Consider the following 19,684-nt stretch of genomic DNA (forward strand, 5'->3'; position numbering starts at 1 on the left):
AGTATGTTCTCGGTCCTAGGAGACAATTAAATCCTCTTTTACGATACTAGGATGTCTTTCCTGGATGGGAAAATAGTAAGTACAGGCCTCATCTCAGCATTTCAGTTAATAACTATTAGAAGTTGCTACATTTTTGCCATAAATACTCAGTTCAATGGCACCAGCACAAGTCGTCCAAGGACCTCTGACCATTTATAGCCAAGCACTCCCAATTTCTCTGATATATTTCAAATGAGATGTATCAATACCTTCTGGGTTACCTATCCTATCAACTAGCTAGTAAACAATTTCCTTAGACATAGAACACAGAGTTGACAGTAAGGTACCCAGGAAACTGATGCTAAAGTTATAATGTGAAAAATCTAATTAGGAGAATCAAAATGTAATGTATCATAACTGAAGTTTGTAGAAAGATCAAGAACATTGATGTTAACAGACAGACAAAACTTAAATTCAACTATGAGAAGGGGACTTAGCATTTATATCTTTAAAGCAAACATTACAAAAATTGGGAATGTGTCTCCAACAGAGTCTGGGAAACCAGAACAAGTATCCTCCACTTGATAGAGATGGATGAAATCTTATTATCATAGTTGTGGAACTAGCCACTAAGCCATCCAACTCAACTCCACAATTACCAGGCAATCATCCAATCTTCATTTAACTGCCCATGCTAATTTTTCTATGGGGTGAAAATGCACTGCTTAGGATGCAGGAATGTAGTTTGCTTCACAGTTTTTAATTTCCTTAATATATATGTATTTTACAGCCAAAGAGCATCCTCTGAGGTAGTTTACAAACAAAAAAAAACTTACAGCAATGACGGTTCTGACTACAACTTAAACTGACATATTCTGATTTATGTAAGTCTGGTAGTTTTAATTAATTTAAGCCAATCCCTGAGAGGACGATTATCTATGGGTACACTAAGAAAAACAAGGCTGTAATCCAGAAAAACTTAGGTCCACAATCTGGAACATTCCAACTCTGTTACACCCTAGGAGATGACCTTCTCCAGTGAGTAGTTTTACTGCTTAAGTCTCTATAATACTTCTGAAAATACAATAATAAGAAATAACAAAAAAGGGAGGTATTATAAAACTAATAGTAGATAAGATATTGATAATGAATTTTATTTACATAAGAAATATCAGTGAAAAAGAGGAAAAGGAGTTGACTTGTGAAGGAAGAAGGATCCATTCTTTTTATGTGGTTTCCTCAGACCCGGACGTAAACACCCAGTGATTAGACAGTATTTTAATTGTTTCTATTTATTTGAAAAGGATTTAACAACTTAATATTAAAATCCAGAACAACTTTGCTGTTGACAAAGGTAAATTTTTAAAACTTCTTTTAAAATTCAAATTTTATTTGATAATTCTAAAATATGAAATTTTTGTAATACTTGCTTTAAAGATATAAATGCTAAGAAACCACAATTACAATCACTTATACCCTGTTAATTTTATGGAAATTTCAATAAATGATTCTGTTATCTTTAAGTCAAGAGCAAAAATTAGTAAGAAGGAAAAATCAGGAAGACTTATGAAAAATGAATTACTATATTTCATCAAATTGATGACATCATTGACTACACGTATTATTTTATGTACTATTAGGAAAGAAATTGTGCTGCTAATTAAACCATGACGCTACTGATTATAACACACATCCTGATTTCAGAGATGTTAAAACAGTACCAAATTGTGTAGCTCAGAATTTATAAAATGTGAATCTGTTATTCTCAAAGACAAATAGAAGTTATTTATTCATTTATTTATACCTCATATTAAGTAAAATTTAACTTACATAAATTTTAAGTTATTCAAAATAAGCCTAACTTACATAAAAATTAAATGTAATCCCAAAATTGTAGGATAAAGAAACTGTGATTGCTAATGAAAAGAATGAAATGAAGGCAGCCTTAATAAATCCTTGATTTCTTAAACTTCAAAGAGTTTTTAAATGTTACTGACTTTCAGTTCAAGAAAAACACCTAAATAGTTTAAAAGTAATTTTACTTTTAATATTTTACTCTTAGGCACATACATGAGTTGATATAGGTTAAATTAATAGAATCTGAATTAATAACTTTTTCAGTGGTAAGTATGATTGTACATTGTTCAAAAACTCAAGGAATGCTAAACTTACCTTCACCTACAACCCCAAGGATCTCAAATTTATTCATCACATTACCAATGTTAGGAATCTTCATGAAGACAAACTCCTCTTTTGATTCAAGCCACAGAACATGGCATCAGAAAAGAACTTCTTAGCAAGTTGTACAGTAAGTAGAAGGAAAAATGTCCAAAGGAAGAAATTCTCACAGGTTGGCAGGAACTTTCACATATTTGTCCTGATATGAAGTATTAAATGATTCTCTGAAAGAACAAACACAATTAAAAGCTGTTAAGTTTTATATCTCAGTACTCTAATAACCTATCCTCTTTTTGCACAGTTCCTTTAAAACCATGTTAATGTTTCATACACTAAAAAAAAGAAATAATAGGAGGGAAGAACCCAAAATGGAACACAAATGAACAAATGTACCTAAATGTATTTGAAATGAGTAACATAACTACACTGAAGGAGGGTGGGAGAAAAGAATTAACTCAACGTAACTTTTGAAAACAATTATTTTAACTACATTGTCTCTTTGAGCTAAAGACAAAAAGAAATATAAACAAATATTACACTCTACTTAGATACTTGTTTTTATGCAGAGATATGAAACTTCTTTATGTGTATTCTAGGCTTAAGCAAATAAGATACTGTGGATAATGTGGGTTTGGTGTCATTCTCATAAAAGCAAGTTAAAAATATGAAAAAGGGGAAAGACTGGAATTAGAGTTAACCATGTAAGGTCAGTTCTTAATATAGAGAGATGTAGAAATAAACATAAATGTGTATGCAAATATACATATACATTCTTCCAAAAAGGTAAAACATCAATCTAATCATAGGCAGCAACAGACACCCAAACTGAGGGTCATCCTACTCAATAACTGGCCTGTATTCTTTTAAAATGTCTACATCATAAAAGACAAGGAAGGACTGAGTGACTGTTTCAGAAAAGAAGACTCAGATTTAGAGTCACAATAACTAAATATAATGCATGATCCTGGGTTGGCTCCTAGACAAGAAAAAAGTGTTTTTGCTATAAAGGGTAACTAATAAAATGTAAATGCATACAGATTAGATAATAATATTGTATCAATGATAAATTTTTTGTTTTGACAATAGTAAAGCAGTTATATAAAACAATGCTCTTATTTTAAGAAATGGCAAAATGGGTGAAGGTGGTCAAAAGGTACAAACTTCCAGTTATACATAAGTCCTAGGGATATAATGTACAGCATGGTGACTACAGTTAATAATATTGTATTGTATATTTGAAAGTTGTTAAGAGAGTAAATCTTCAAAGTTCTCATCACAAGAAAAAAAAATGTGTCACTATGTGGTGATGGATGTTAATTAGACTTACTGTGGTGATCATTTTACAATATATACAAACAACAAAATCATTATGTTATACGTACACTTGAAACCAATGTTTTATGTCAATTACATATTGATAAAACAAATGAATAAGGCACAGCCTAGAATCTCTAGAATAAGACAGTCTAATAAAAAGCTTAACCAGAAAAAAAAAAGAGGAAGAACACCAAAGTTTTTAAAGATAAAGTTTACAACTTCAACTGTTCAGGAAAAAAAATGTGTGTATGGAGGAAGAGAAAAAGAGAGAATGATAAAGCAAATATGGTAGAATGTTAACATTTGGGGAATCTAAGTCAAGGGTCTATGAAACAGGAAATTCTTTGTACTATCTCTGCAACTTTTCACTAAATTTGAAATTATTTTGAAGTAAGTTCTTTTGTTTAAAAAAACTTATGCTATCTTTAAGAAGAATAACAGCTGTATCAACATAAAATATTGATTTAAAAGGAAGAACTATATCAAAACCAGTGAAGAAAGTTTCTTTGCTGCCTATGAAATTTGAAACTTTTAAAAAAATGAGTACCCCATGTGGTATGGAAAATACTGACACGAAAGTGTGCCTTTTAGGACACTATGGTAGGAATGTAAACTGGCACAAGCTTTCTAAAGAGCAATATGTCCATAATTAAACACTTTTTAAATGTTCACATCTTGATAAAAATATCTGACAAAAACTACATCATTCTTAAACATGGAATATTTAGACACAGTGCCTTTAAAAATTAAGAACATGTCAAGAAGTCCTACAATTAATACTTAACATTATTACTAAACATTATCTTGGTGGGTTCTACACAGCTCAGTAAAATAAGGAAAAATAAGTGAATAAAATATATAGGACTGAAAAGAGAGAAACTTAATAGAATTTACAGATATTATTGTCTACATAGAAAATTCAAAGGAATTTACAAATTATTAGAATTATAAGTGTTAGCAAGGTAGCTAAATATAAGCTCAATATACAAATATCAATTCTGTTTGTAAACATCAATAAGAAATAGAAAGTGTAATTTTTAAAAATCACATTTACAATAACAAAAAAAAGCACTTAGGATTTAACATAAAAGATACTCAAGACCTCTATTCAGATCTATATATTTATACACACATGTACATAAACATATGTATATTACACATATACGTGTGTGTGTGTGTCTCTACTATTCAAAGCCATTAAAGATGACCTATATCAATGAAGTTATCCCAATTCTAGGGCTAGAAAAATTCATACTACAAGTAAATAATCTCCATATTAATCTATACAGCCAATGCAATTCCAATCATAATCCCAAAAGAATTAAATGAGGAATTAAAATAAGCTGATTCTAAAATATATATGGAAGAACACAATTCCAACTACAGCCAACACTCTCCTGAATAAGAAAAATAAGAAGACTCCACCTTGAGGGGAGGATCTGACAAGATGTCCCTCTACTAAATATATTGAAGGTTAGAATTGGGCTATACAAATTAAGACAGAGTGGTCTTGGCACAGAGATAGACAAATCTGCCAGTGGAACTGATATGAGAGCCTAGATGTGGACCATACTTAAATATCCCTACAGATACACACTCACCTCCCACTTCCCACTTCAGTCTGTTCTCAGCACAGGAGTCTCTAGGATAATTCAGATCATGTCACTTCTCTTTTCAAAACCCTCCAGTGGCCTCTCACATCATTAAGAGTGAATATCAAAGTCCACAAAAGCCATCAGGCCTTAACTTCCTCTCCTCTGATAGCATGTCTGACTATTCTCCCCTTTGGCTTGCTTCACTCCAGCCACACTGACCTTCTTTCAGCTCAATATATAACAAAGTCATAGTTGTTCCTAATGCTAAATATTTGTCACCTGTACCTTTACTTTAGGTCAGATTCTTATATGATTTGTCATTCAATATTTATCAAAAAAATGTTTTTGCAAAAAGGCAAGACAAAGCAGACACCACACTTATTTTAGAAAACTTTAATTCAATGGAATCATGAATTTTTAAAGGATGACTGACATTTAGAGAAAATGATGTCACAATTTCAAAAAAAATTTGTTCTATTCATTCATTTATTAAACAAATAATTACTGACTGCCTAACATGTTTCAGAGAACAGATAAATAAATAAGACACAGGAGACAGTGATGAACAAGACAGGGAAGGTCCTTGCCCTGAAGGAGCTTTACATTTTACTGAGGGAGGAAAATATAATATTATCAGATACTGATACATGTTATGAAGGGAGAAAAAAGGAGTGATTATTCAGAGAGCCCTCTCTAAAAAGGTGACATCTGAGGTGAATTATCAATAAAAAGAAGGAGCCAGCCATATGAAGATCTAAGTTAGTCACATTCCAGGTAAAAGAGGCTTAGAGTGTTTCTGAGAATGAATCATTCTTTCATTTTCTATGAGTGACTTAGAAAAACACCCAGGAAACATGTAAATATTCTACTCTGTCAATAATGGTATGGCTCATTTCAAAGGAAACTAGCAATCAAAATTAAATGATTCCTACTAAGAAGACTCAGCACTCCCAAAAGTTCTATACATAAGTATATATATAGAACATTTGGTCCCACCTATTCTCTGCGGAAATCAAAATTGAGTAATGCAAACTGGGAATCAGAATTTAAATATGTGAGTAAATATATAATATAGGTGTTAAGAACAGTCTTTTAATTACCAGGACTTATACTGGGGAAAAAAATATGCCAAATTGGATTTAACTACAATTTTATATAAATAACACTGATTAATTTTTTAAGGCATTAAAAACTCAGACACCTCAGCTCCAAGTAACTAATTAAATAACTTGGTTGAAATGTCCCTTTGGGATGAATACAAATGCCAGAGGAAATACTTTTTAAAAATAGCCTAAAAACCCCCATAGACTTAACAAGATTGTAAAGAATTATTTGGCTGAAATCAAGGCAAAGAATAGAACCCTGAGAGGTAATCCAAACCACCCAAAATGGTTTTAGCCCACAGGCACTTGAAGGAAGAGTCAGAAAAAAATGGGAGAAAAACAGACCTGCTTTTGAAACCCTTATAAGTCAAAGGCAAAAGTGTTGCAAAAGGAGGAAGTATCATAAATCATAAACACCATTCACTTGAAGCCGAAACCCCAAAAAGCTATACTCTCAGGATAAAGGAAACCAGAAAGAAATCAGTCCCTGAACAGACTCGAATCACAGCTTTATGTCATCCAAGTGACCTAAATAAACATCTAAGTGTACCATGGATTGAGGTGGTCCCACATTCAGATTGGTAGTGCCAACAGTTGTCTGGTTGAAAGGGGAAGAGGTGGGCAGGGGTGGGCTCTGCAGGAAGGTAACATCAACCTCAGCCTCACAATATTGCTACAGATAATTTCTTGTCTACATTGTGTAGTACATAATCAAAGATAATCAGATACACAAAGTAATAAGATACCATTAACAAGAACTAATAGAAATGACCAAGACAGAAAATGACCCAAAGAGACTCATAATATCAGAATTATCAGGAATAGCCTATAAACAACTACAGGGTGAACTAATAAAAACCCAAGGGTTGAACATTTTCTTAGAACTGGAAGGTCCAAAAGGTAGAAACCCAAATTCAAAGAAAAAATTAGAATTCTAGAACTGAAAAATAGAATAATAGCAAAGGAACTCAACAGGGAGTAGCTCAACAGAGTATAAAGAGAAAAATATCAGGATACGTAAGACTTTAAACATATTTTTTAAACTTAACAAATGAAAATATAAACTATAGCAAAGAACTGCAGAGTATCTTTTTTCCCCAAGCGCACACAGAACATTTACAAAAACTGATAAAGTGCTAGGCCATAATGCAATTCAAAGTAAATTACAAGAACTGAAGTCTGAGGATGTTCTCTCTCCACAATGCAAGTACGCAAGAAATCAATCACAAAAGAAATAACTAGAAAATATGTGTATGTTTAGAAATTAATAAATACATTCTTAATATAATCTATAAGTCAATCAAAGAAGAAATCGTAACATTTAAAAATAACAGAAATACAAATTCATAGGAAGAAGCTAAAACAATGTTTAGGGAGGGATTTTAGAGCCATATATAACATATATCACAAAATATTTAAAAAGTTAAAATAAACTAAGCATCAATCTCAAGAAGTTTAAAAAAAACTCCAAAGAAGATATAAAGAAAGAAATAAAAGTTGAAACTCATGAAAAAGAAAACACACAATAAATGATCAAAAGAGCTAGATCTTGGAAATCAACTTTGGAACTAATCAAGAACAAAAGAGAACTCAGCCCAGCCAACACATTGATTTCCAGCTTTATGCTACCCTGAGAAGAGACTTCTGACCTACAGAATTGTGAGCTAATATATGGGTGTTGTTTTAAGCCACTAAACTTGTGGTAATTCATCACAAACAGCAGAAAACTAATACAACAGTATCATTTTGTTTATATACAGTTTTAAAACAGACAAAGCTGACTACAAACTATATTATTTAGGTATGCATATATAAGTGATAAACCTATAAAAAAAATAAGTGACCAAGGAAATGTTTCTTAATAAAAATAGGATATTAATTACCTCTAGGGAGGAGTTGAGATTGACAAGAGATAGATAGGAGAGCTTTCTGGGCCACTAGTAATGTTCTATTTCTTGACTTGTGTGATAGTTAAATAGACATTCACTAGAGTGTGTATTTATTTCATGTGTTTTTATGTTGTTATATTCCAAAATAAAATAAGTTTTTAAGAGTTCCAAGAGCAATTCTGATAATGACATCATATATAAGTAGTTCCATGGTCATTTATATGGAGATAAAAGAAAATTTTTATCAAAGATAAAGCATTTCAATATTACATTAACCAAAAAGTTAAACTGAACTCTCTCTCTTCAGACTCCACATAAAGTCGTGTGTCTAGTGCTGGATATCAACAACAAAACCAAAAACTTCCAGTGACAGATAACCTCGATGATGACCACAAACCAAAACCATCCCAAATGAGCTGGTAAGGAAACTGGGAATGTCTGGCCTCAATGAGAAGACTGACATCCCGATGTCTGGAGACTCTTTGAAAAAGAGAGAACAGAGCAGGCGATTTATCTCAGGGGGAAAAACTAAGATCAGAGAGGTAGAATGGAAAAGGAGACAGATGTCAGCTCAGTAGTGATTTGGACAACAATGAATAATGAATAGTTACTCACTTAGTCTATAAATAGCTGCCAGATACCTACAGTGGACCAACCCACTGTAGATGCTTCAGGATACAGCAGTGGACAACACAGACACAGCCCCTGCTCTCATGAAGCCAATGAGGGGAGACAGACAATAAACAAACAAACATGATCACTCCAAACAGTGACAATTATTAGGAAGGAAAGAAAACAAGTCTTATGATAGAGTTTCGGAAACTGAGAAACTGAGGTGGGGGTCAGAGGTGGAGGAGATAAGGGGTTGGGGGAGTTGGATAAGGTGTTCTGAGGAGGTAAAATTTGAATGAAATCTGTTTAACGTAAAGAAGCAAGCCATGAGAACAGGGATGTGAGAAGAGTGTTCCAGGCAGTACGAAGAGTTCTTACAGAGCTTGATAAATTCAAGGAACAAAGAACTGTACTCTGAAGCACAGTAGACTAGAAGGGGACCTGCAGGGGGCAGGAAGAGGCCACTGGAAGCAGTTTGGCCTGGCCGTGGTAGACAAGAGTGGTGTACTAAATTAGATGTCCTCTAAGGTCCCTTCCAACCTTCTGAAGATTGTAAGAATCTCTCAAAAACCATTTGTTTTTGATTACTAACCATTAACTTTTTAAACAAATAACAAGGCATTTTAAAGTGGATTTGTCTTGCACTAAGAAATACACCTACAATTAAGCAATCTTGTCTCTGCATTGGCAAGCAGGTACCTACAAGAACTGACAGGAATGTAAGGCTTATAATTTATTTCATATATCATTAGTATTGAATTTAAGAGCTGCCTAAGTCTTGAATGTTTCCTTTGTTGCTGAAATTACAATCTTCATCTCATCGGGTCTTTTCTTCTTCCCAAAGAGAGGACAAAATCAGTTGAATCATGAGTTTTGTTTTTGTTTCCGGCATTGTTTTTATACATACAAACGAGAGAAGCATTTTGTCACTGAAACTGGACAGGAATGAATTTGGTATATGACAAAACTTGTTATAATAAGAGATTCAAATGGTTTGAAAGCATCTTAAAACTTATGATACATGTATGGAAAGAAACCATTTCTGTGGAAAGCACAGCCTTGTGAAAATCATCCTACTCTCTTGCAGAGAATTCTCCACGTTGAATATAAGTGAGGGGATAATGCACTCCTACTTAGTTTTCTTCCTAGATGGGACCACCTGACGTAATTAATAGGATCTTCATTCTGCTTTATTCACCCAAGAGTGAAAAGTAACTTGATTTATCAGTCCATTCTCTATAATTTAGTTCCAATGACTAAATCAAACTGATATTTGACTACCATGAGTAATACACACACAGCTTAATAGTATAAAAATTTCAAACTACCAAACATGAAGCTTGTCTCCCCACCCTTTACCTTTAGAATCCTTCCACAAGGTAGGAAAATCCAGTACCAACCCAATGTATCTCTTACTCAGCTACCTGATATTTCTCCTAGCACTGACAACCCTACAAACTTACAAGCATCTGAGGAGGTTCAGACTGAAAAAGAGAACTAAACTGGGATCAGAAAAATTCAGAGGTCATTCTAACATTGTACTATTTAACATATGCTATTGGTTTAAGGGCTTTGAAAGCACCTGCATGAAAACGTAAGTATCAATTTTATCATGGTTTCTATGGGATTTGTTCTGATCTCCAAATTCTAAATAACTGAACTTGCAGAAGTTGGGAACCACCCAAATTTTGCTGGATTGATGTGGATCAGAAAACGTGGTCTAAGTTATTGTCCTCTACTCCAAAAAAAACCAGACAAATAAAAAACCAAAGAAAACAAAACACTAACCTTCAGATGAAAAAGAGTAGAAGGAAATGAAAGCCAACTCTGCTGAAGAACCCCTAGAGGCTTTAAATGAATTCAGGACCATTGGCCTAGATACATTTCATTCCTGAAGTGCTTTAAGACTTTGGAGATGAGACTGCTGAAACTGAGTAGTCTTGGGAAAGCCAAAGGTAAAAGATGAGAACAAAGACTGGCCTAGAGCAAATGTAGTCATATTTTTCAGAAAGGGTAAAACAGCACATTCTGTAAACGCTACACCTGAGAACTTCAATTAAGCAATCATTCAATAAATATGTCTTGAGAGTTAACTATATACCAGGCACTGTGATAGACACTGGGAACATATTAATAAAGGAAATAGACAAGACCCCTTATCTCATGGAGTTTATCAAAGAATCATACAATAAGTATGAAAAATGTAAGAGCTATGGAAAATATATAAGGCACTACAAGGGCTTGTACAGAGGTTTCCCACCTAATTAGGGAGCGTTGGCTTTTCCAGAGAAAGCACCGGTGAGCTGAGATCTATAGGACAATTAGACATAAACTTACAGCGGAGGAATGCTCCCAGAGAGAATGAGTTATGTGACAGTCCCAAATCAAGACGGAACATGACAGACACAAGAGGCTCAAAGGTGGCAAGGGTTGGGTGGTTAATAACCTAATACAAGGTAAGGCTGGAGAAACAGTAGGCTGGGATATTTTAAGTAGTTTTATCCTTATCATCAGACATAAGGAGCCACTGGAGGGTTTTGAACAAGAATAGGAGGGGCAGGTTCAGGGGGTGGTATGACAGTCAGATGATTTGCATTATGAAAAGATCATACAAGCTACAGAGTAGAAAATGGCTCCCAGTCTGGAAGGGAAGCTGTGAGTTTGGGGGTATAACAACTAGGAAGCCACTGCAGTCACCTAGGTAAAAGGATAAGGGCAGGATGGGCTAAATTGGTAGATATGACGAGAAATGGATAGATTTAGGATATATTTGGAGGGGAGGTCAATACAACTGGGGATAGATTAGAGATGGGAAGTGAGAGAAAGAGAAAAATACAAGGCTCCTCTGTTGGAAGTCCCACAATTTCATTTCTAAACATTCAGAACCTCTCAAACTGAAAATTTGAGTATCAAAATTCTCAATTAATAAACATTAATTCATAAAGGACCAGTAGAAAATATATATACCCTACCCTCTCTCTTTTCATTTTGTTCCAAATCACTTAACCAATGTAAGTTTCAAGAGCAATTGAGTAAAATCATCTTAGAACAAGGGAAGGAATGGAGTGATTAGCTTTTAGCCTATTTCAGAAAAAGTACAAAACCAGAATAAATGGAATACTGCTGGCCAAACATCTGGTGATTAAGCTATTCCTGGGAGGGTCACTTATGTTAAAGGGAAAAAACAAACAGTAATAATGACTAGAGAGCAGCAACTTTGCAAGGCATGAAGAGGAAGACTGGGATATTTTCCAAATGGGTTGGGAGAAAGTTATTTTTATTTACAGAGATATTTGTGTACTATTTAAAATACAGAAGGAACTGAAGAAAATCAAACTAAAGATCCTGCACTTCCTCAGCTGTTTGTCCTAACTTTAGAAGGATACATGACATTATTTTGACCAAAAAAATAAGTCAAAATTACAAGCAATTTTATCAAGGCCACTGATTGATGAAAGCATTCAGTTAAGGTCAAGAGATTTGAACACATGATCAAAAATAATAAAAATTTAATATGTTAAAAGATAGATTTTTTTTATCTCAAGGAAATTACAATTTTTAAAAAAGATATGGTTAAGAGGATTTTTGAGTTATAGCTCTCCCATATACTAACTTAATGTTAAGCTGAGCAGTCTCCTGAAGCTTTGGTTTGTTTCCATTTGTAAACTGAAGTTAAGTGACCGTGACACCAAATATGTGGCATCTTTTCCAACACCAATCCTCTAACACTTGGGTCCTACAATCTACCCTAACACTAACTATCCAGAGTTAACATCAGATTCCAGAGATTTAAGGGCTCGGTCCCACAGACTTCCCTCACTTAAGATGCCAGCCACAAATCCTGCGTCCCCAGGCTACCTGCACTTCTGTCTGACTCAGCTAAAAATTTGGGAATTCTCACAACCCCTTCCTCAGGTTTGATAATTCCCTAGAATGACTCAAAGAACTTAGGAAAATGCTTTACCTATCATTACTGGTTTACTATACAGAATACAATTCATAAATAGCCAAATGGAAGAGATGCACACGGCAAGTTACAGGGGCAGGAGAAAGGGAGCAAAGCTTCCACACCCTCTTAGGGTGCATCACCCTCCCAGCACCACCCAGCACCTCAACATGTCCACCAACCTAGAACCTCCCCAAACTCTGTCATTTAGGGGTTTTCATGGAGGTTTTATTATGGTGGCATGATTGATTGAATCACTAGCCACTGGTAGCTGAACTCGGTCTCTGGCCCTCTCTTCTCCCCAGAGGTAGGGGGTGAGAAAAGGAGGCTGAAAGTTCTAACTTAATCGTGGCTAGTCCTTCTGGTGATCAAGCCCCATCCTGAAGTTATCTAGGGGTCTCTGCCAAAAGTCATTCATTAGCTTATATAAGACACTGTTATCATTCAGGAGATTCAGGTGACATTCTTGACTCGAGAACAGAATATGAGACAGACAAATGGGTGAAGGCATTCTAGGTAAAGTTTTTGCTAAAACAGGCAAAAACAAAAAACAAGGAGTGTTTGTAGAACTCAAGTCATTCAGCCCCTCTGAAATCTAGGGCACAGGTCCAGGAATGACAAGAATGAGGCAGGCCCTAAATCAAAAAAAAGCCTTATATGCCATGGCACAGGTATGTTTCCCTGTATTTTAAGAAGGATTCAACTACTGTACATGAAGTTTGAAGGCTACTGTCATAGACAACAGTAAATTAAGAGAAACCTTTTAGATGAATATTTATGAGTATTATGTTTCAGAAAAATCACCATGGAGGCAAAAAGAGGATTAGGGCAGAGATACTAACCAGAAAGCTACTGATTGATGGGAGGCCAGGTACAAAATGATGAAAATCTCAACTAAAGCAGCAGTGAGAAGAGAAAGGGGATAGAATTGAGATATTTAGGAGGTATACTCAAAAGACACAGTGCCAACTTAAAAATAGCTGATGAATGAGAAATGGAGAAGTCTAGATGATTACAAAATTTCTGCCTTGATTATTGCACATATGAGGGCACTACTAACTGAAACTGGGAATATAGAAGAGCATACGGAAAACAGTATTACATTATGGACAATTATGGGGTCTTATTTAATTGTTATTTATTATGGCATGTTTTATACTGCACAATACAGAGGTATTACGGATAGCTGAATGAATACAAAGTTGCACTTCAAGTCAACAGCAAGGAAAATAAGTCATATAAATTGAGAATATGAGAAACTCAAGATTTAACTTAATTTCCAACTTAGGCAGCTTCACCAAGGATATAACTTGCTCTATGGGTATTCTCAGGCTCCATTATGAAGTCACTTCCCAGATGAATACACTATAATCACATCCTTTAAGAATCCTTAGAAAAGACGCCTTGGAAGGAGATTAGTTCATGTAATCATGACATTTGACCTAACAAAAGCCAAAAACTTTGGAAACATTTAGACCAGAGGTTCTCAAATTATTTAGAATATTAAAGTCTAGTTTCTTTGTTTTCCAAACCCATGTAAATTGTATTGTAAAATACAATAAAAATGGTGTGGCGGTGTTAAATTGCTATAAAAGTTTCTAAACTCTTACATTCACTTTTTAAATATTTTTAGACAAAAACACTTAATATGTTTAAGATTCAATATTCTTAAGTGTTAAAAGAGCCCTGACTATTTATAATCCACAGGGATTATGACTGTCTCCCATGGACTCCTACAGAGAGAAATAAATTTAAAAACACAGAACTATTATTTACAGGAAGAGACCATGACTTACTCTTTTTAGACTAAAGTTGTTGTATCATTTTACTATCAAAAACTATTAATTTCCCACTGCCGACCAAAAAAGTCCAAATTTCTAAGGCACCGATGTCAAGGAAAATAGCTAAAGACATCTCTTTCACTCAGTCATTTATTCATTCAACAAACACTTACTGAACACCTATTAAGTAGGCTAGGGATCATCTCATCTGACCTTATTTTACAGAGGGGAAAATTTAGGCTCAGAGCAGTTATGTTACTTAATCTGAAATTAACTATAACCTTTGCAATTGCTTTCCTGTGAATTTAACTATAATCTTTGACAATTACCTACTTCTCCACTATAAGAATCCTTGGCTCCAAATCAACTACACCTACTAATCAACACTTAGAACATGCCTTTCACTTTTCCACTTCTATGCCTTTGTTCAAATTATTTCCCCACCTCTGGCCCCAGTCTTTACCAACTGAAATGTTAGCCATTATTTTTTAAAAATCAAGTAAATTATAACTTCCTCTCTGTTCAGCCCAGCTACAAGTTATTCTCTATAAATTCTGTGGTATTTTTTTCTTTAGTTAAGATTAACTAATAGATTCCTACGATAAAAATTCAAAAGGCTAGCCTCTAAATTCTTACATACAACATTAAGATATTTACTTAAACATTGTTTGCATATATATCTATTTCCCTTAGATAAATCATAATTTCCTAGAAACTAGACACTGTACCACTACTAGACCCTGTATCTGCACTTCAACTCTTTTCTGCCTATCAACTGAAAGAGAATTTAATAACGATCCACATTTCCAAACGAAAGATACAGAGAAAAGAAACTGGCTTCAATAAACAATTCTAATAATTCTTAAATAATTAAGAATTGATTATGCATATTTATAACAGTAACTGACTTGTAAACAATATTACTGTCAACTACTATCTGTATGTGGATTATCCATAGTACATTTTACTTTATAGTTCTATAGCACAAACTTAATTACTTGTGTTTTTAATTCCATACAAATGATACGTAAAGCATTCTGAAATACATACTACCATCTTCTTGTTCAGGAAATCACAGAATCTTAAAGCTAAAATAAACCCTACCCATTCATTATATGAATGAGGAAACAAAGCTTATATCCAAGGTCTCCTAATCAGCTTCTGAGGAGTTCTGCTTTGGCTTGACTGAAGGACCCTCTCCCCATTCACAACAGAGTAGGTGAGAAAACTAGACAGCTTCTTGGTGACCATGGAGCCTGCTTTTCAGCATGGTATCATTTTCCTTGAAATAACTCCCAGTTTACTTAATCATAGACACAGGATTCAATATTTTAAAGAAACCCATGCACATTCCAAATTTAAATACTGTCTATTATCTATTTTGAATTATTCAAACATATGTATGACTATGTTAACATAAGCTAACATATCCTAATAACTTTAAAAATCAAAAGCGAATTTTCTTTTAGTTTCTACCTGTTAATATGTCCTTCTTAGAAGATGAAAAAACATTATTTCAACAGTCCAAGACCAATGAAGACAATGAACAATCAGGCCTAGTGCACTGCTGATTGGCACAAACCCTTCCTCTACCTGAACTCCTCTTTCTAATTCTTCTGAGAATACTGACACATCTTAGTGTCAACCTTCACTAATTATGTGACCACGAGCAAGTTATTTATCCTCTTTAAGTCTGTTTTCTCATTCACTAAGAGGGACTAATACTACCCACTTACAGGTGAAAATTCAAGGTTATATAAGTAAAACTTTTGATGCATAGTAGCCACATAATAAAAAAAAACTGTTATTAGTAATTAAATAAGTCTCATTTAACACAATAGATAATGAAATAAGAAGGCTAAATAGTTCTAGAAAGTGGGATTTATCATCTCAATTATAAGCCTGTGCTTAAAGAAATTTCCCAAATGAGATAAGTAATTTATGCCAAGACCCACAAGGAATAACAGATTCATGAAACGTCATTAGCATTTTAAGAGCAATATTTTTATTAAAGTAAATAAAACATTCTTTAAGCAAGCAATAGCTTAGTCTCGCCAGTTCTGATGACAATTACTTGCAAAACACTGTTATTTTATTCAGTTGAACAGAATTATTGAAAAATTTTCTACTCAGCCTAAACAAGAACTAAGCTAAATCTAGAACCACTTCTAAAACTGTACTGTACTATCAACATTACTGATAATTTATCGAGTCTTATAAGTAAAGATACCTTCAACTTACCATATAAAGTAAATTATGTTCTGTAGTATCAAGACAAAAACCAAGAACTGATGAATCAAAAATCATCTATAAGCAGAATTGCTGAGATATATTTGTAAAGCATCTATTTGATTTGGAGGAAAGCAAATGCACTTCAACTACCTTTAGTCCTGAAGATTTTATTTAAGAAACCACAGAAACAAGACACACAAAAAGTACAGTTAGAGGACTACAAATGGAAGTATTCTTTTAGCTATGAAAAATAAAATGAGGCTTCATTTTCAAAAGATAAAATATGGAGAGAAGAGATGAGTTAGAGAAACTCACCTAAGTTCTAAAGAAATGTGTTATCAATTAACTACTATCAAAGGATAAAGAAAACATGATGGAAGAAATGAAGATTATTCATTCATTCATAGAACTGAAGTATCCTCTCCTAATACTGTCACCAGCAGGTCACAAGCATTTCTCATTCCCCAGCTCCAGCCCCATGCTGCAGAAACTCTATTGCAGGCAAGCATGGCTGAGAAGACAGGGGCTCCTTGCCTCTACCCAGCCCCCACTCATAGGGCAGAAGCTCTACCCCCAGGCAAGGTAGACTGAGAATACTGGAAATGGAACCAAATGGGAATTCTGGAGTAGAAAACTAGTACGATAACCAAAAAGAAAAATTCATGAGCATATACCTACCACCCAGACCCTGGTTTCTAATAACACTTTCCAAAAAAAGGAACCAGGACTCTTTGGAGAAATGGCTGATTCTAAGACTGGGGCAAGAAGTGTACAAAATGAGCATCCTGCGGTGCCAAGAAAGGAAATGTTCAAAACAAAAAAACAACAACAAAAAAGATGGGTTATGTCAAAGTGGCACTGGAGGCAACTGAAAGGGCTCCCATTGGCCAAAGCAGGAACAATCTCAGCAACAAAATAAAGGAGTATTGGACTTAGATTATAACCCAGAGTATAAAATAAATACCCATGAGTCCATAATGATATAAATAAATAATTGAACAAATAAAATGGGGGGAGGGTGGGAAAATCTTCCATGCAGAAGAATCCCAAATAATTCATGTAGATATTCCATCCTCAGTGAGGTGTAGTATAACTCCCGGCTCCTTAAGTGAGGGCTCTATAGTGACTTTTTTCTAAAGAGGACAGGATGGAAAGGAGGGAAAAAGAACAGCTTTACAGTGGAGAAACCTGACAAACACCACCTCAGCCACGTGATCAAGATTAACATCAACAGTAGTAAGTCACACTGATACCCTTGATATGATGTGATGAAAACAGCACTTCACTCTGGTCTTCCTCCCCAAAACACATAACATCAGTCTAATCACAAGAAAAACATCAGAGAAATCCCAATTGAAGGACATTCTAAAAAATAACTAACCAGTACTACTCAAAACTGTTATGGTCATCAAAAACACAAAGTCTAAAAATCTGTTACAATCAGGAGGTGCCTAAAGAGACATGACAATGTAGTGTGGTATCGTAGATGGAACCTTGGAGCAGAAAAAGGCGTCAGGTAAAAAACTACGGCAATTTGTATAAAATATTGACTTAAAAAATATCAACAATCAATAATCAGTATCAATATTGGTTTACTAATTGTAATGAACATACCATACTAATGTAAGTTGTTAATAATAGGGGAAACTGGGTATGGGGTATTTGGGAACTTTCTCTACTATCTTTGTAATTTTTCTGTAAACTGAAAACTCTAAATTATAAAGTTTATATTTAGAAACTCATTAGAGGGGCTCCACAGTAGAATTCAGCTAGCAGAATAAACAGTGAACTTGAAGACAAATTGACAGAGATTATACAATCTGAAGAACAGAAAGAACAAAGAATGAAGAAAACTAAGCAGACCCTCAGAAAACTATGGGACACCATTAAGCACACTGTATGTTGTGATGGTTGATTTTGTATGTGAACTTAACTGGGCCACAAGGTGCCCACATATTCAACTAAACATTATTCTGGGTACGTCTGTGAAGGTGTTTCTGGATGAGATTAACATTTGAATCTGTAGACTAAGTAAAGTAGATTGCCCTCTGCAATGTGAGTGAACCTCATCCAGTCCATTGAAGGCCTAAATAAAACAAGACTCTGAACTAGAGAGATTTAGCTCTCTCTCCTTGATGGTCTGGTCTTTGAGCTCTGATATGTCTCCTCCTGCCTTGGACTTGAACTGGAACTTGTACAATTGGCTCTCCTGGTTCACCGGCCTTCCTACTGAAGATCCTGGGACCCCTTAGCCTCCATAATCCCATGAGCCAGTTCTTCAAAATAAACCTCTCTCTCTCTGAACCATAATATTTATGGCTGACCCTTGAACAACATAGGTTGAACTGCATGGGTCCACTTTTACACAGATTTCTTTCAATATTAAATAGCAAGGTACTACACAATCCACAGTTGGTTGAATTCACAGATGCAGAGGAACCATGGATATGGATGGCCAACTCTAAGTTACATGTGGATTTTTCAACTGTGTGGAGGGTCGGTGCCCCTAAGCCCTGTGTTGTTCAAAGGTCAACAGTATATCCCTTATTGGTTCTGTTTCTCTAGAGAACACAGACTAATACACACAACAGCATATACATAATCAGAGTACCAAAAGTAGACAGAGAGAGGAACAGAGAAAATATTGAAGAAATAATGTCTGGAGAGCAATCTGAGAGGCTGTCATCCCAGGCTTGAAGGGGTTCGAGCCCTCAGAAATGTCTGCCAAGTAAAACATAACTAAACTTAAAAAATTTTTTTTAATTTAAAAAAATTAAAAATAATATCTGAAAACTCCCCCAATTTGGTGAAAAATATCAATCTACACATATAAGAAGATCAAAACTCCAAGTAGGATGAATGCAAAGAGGTCCACCCCCACACATATCAGTCAAAATGGTGAAAGACAAAGAAAATCTTGAAAGCAGCAAGAGAAAAACAACTTGTCATACATAAAGGATCCTCAATAAGATTAATAACTGACTTCTGATTAGAAATAATGGAGGCCAGAAGGCAGCAGAATGGCATATTCAAAGCGCTGGGAAAAAACTGT

General features: G+C 34.6%; 1 protein-coding gene across 1 annotated transcript in view; it reads right to left on the minus strand.

Moving 5' to 3' along the window:
- CDKL5 (cyclin dependent kinase like 5) overlaps nt 1-19,684 on the minus strand; it is a 124,918-nt gene that overhangs the window by 62,044 nt on the left and 43,190 nt on the right. Inside the window, exon 2 of the mRNA XM_032475649.1 lies at nt 2,152-2,381. Within this exon, the coding sequence (XP_032331540.1) occupies nt 2,152-2,215 (64 nt within the window). The 5' untranslated portion in view covers nt 2,216-2,381. The remainder of the gene's footprint in view (nt 1-2,151; nt 2,382-19,684) is intronic.

Source organism: Camelus ferus, chromosome X (genome assembly GCF_009834535.1).
Source record: "Camelus ferus isolate YT-003-E chromosome X, BCGSAC_Cfer_1.0, whole genome shotgun sequence".
Classification (NCBI taxonomy): Eukaryota; Metazoa; Chordata; class Mammalia; order Artiodactyla; family Camelidae; genus Camelus; species Camelus ferus.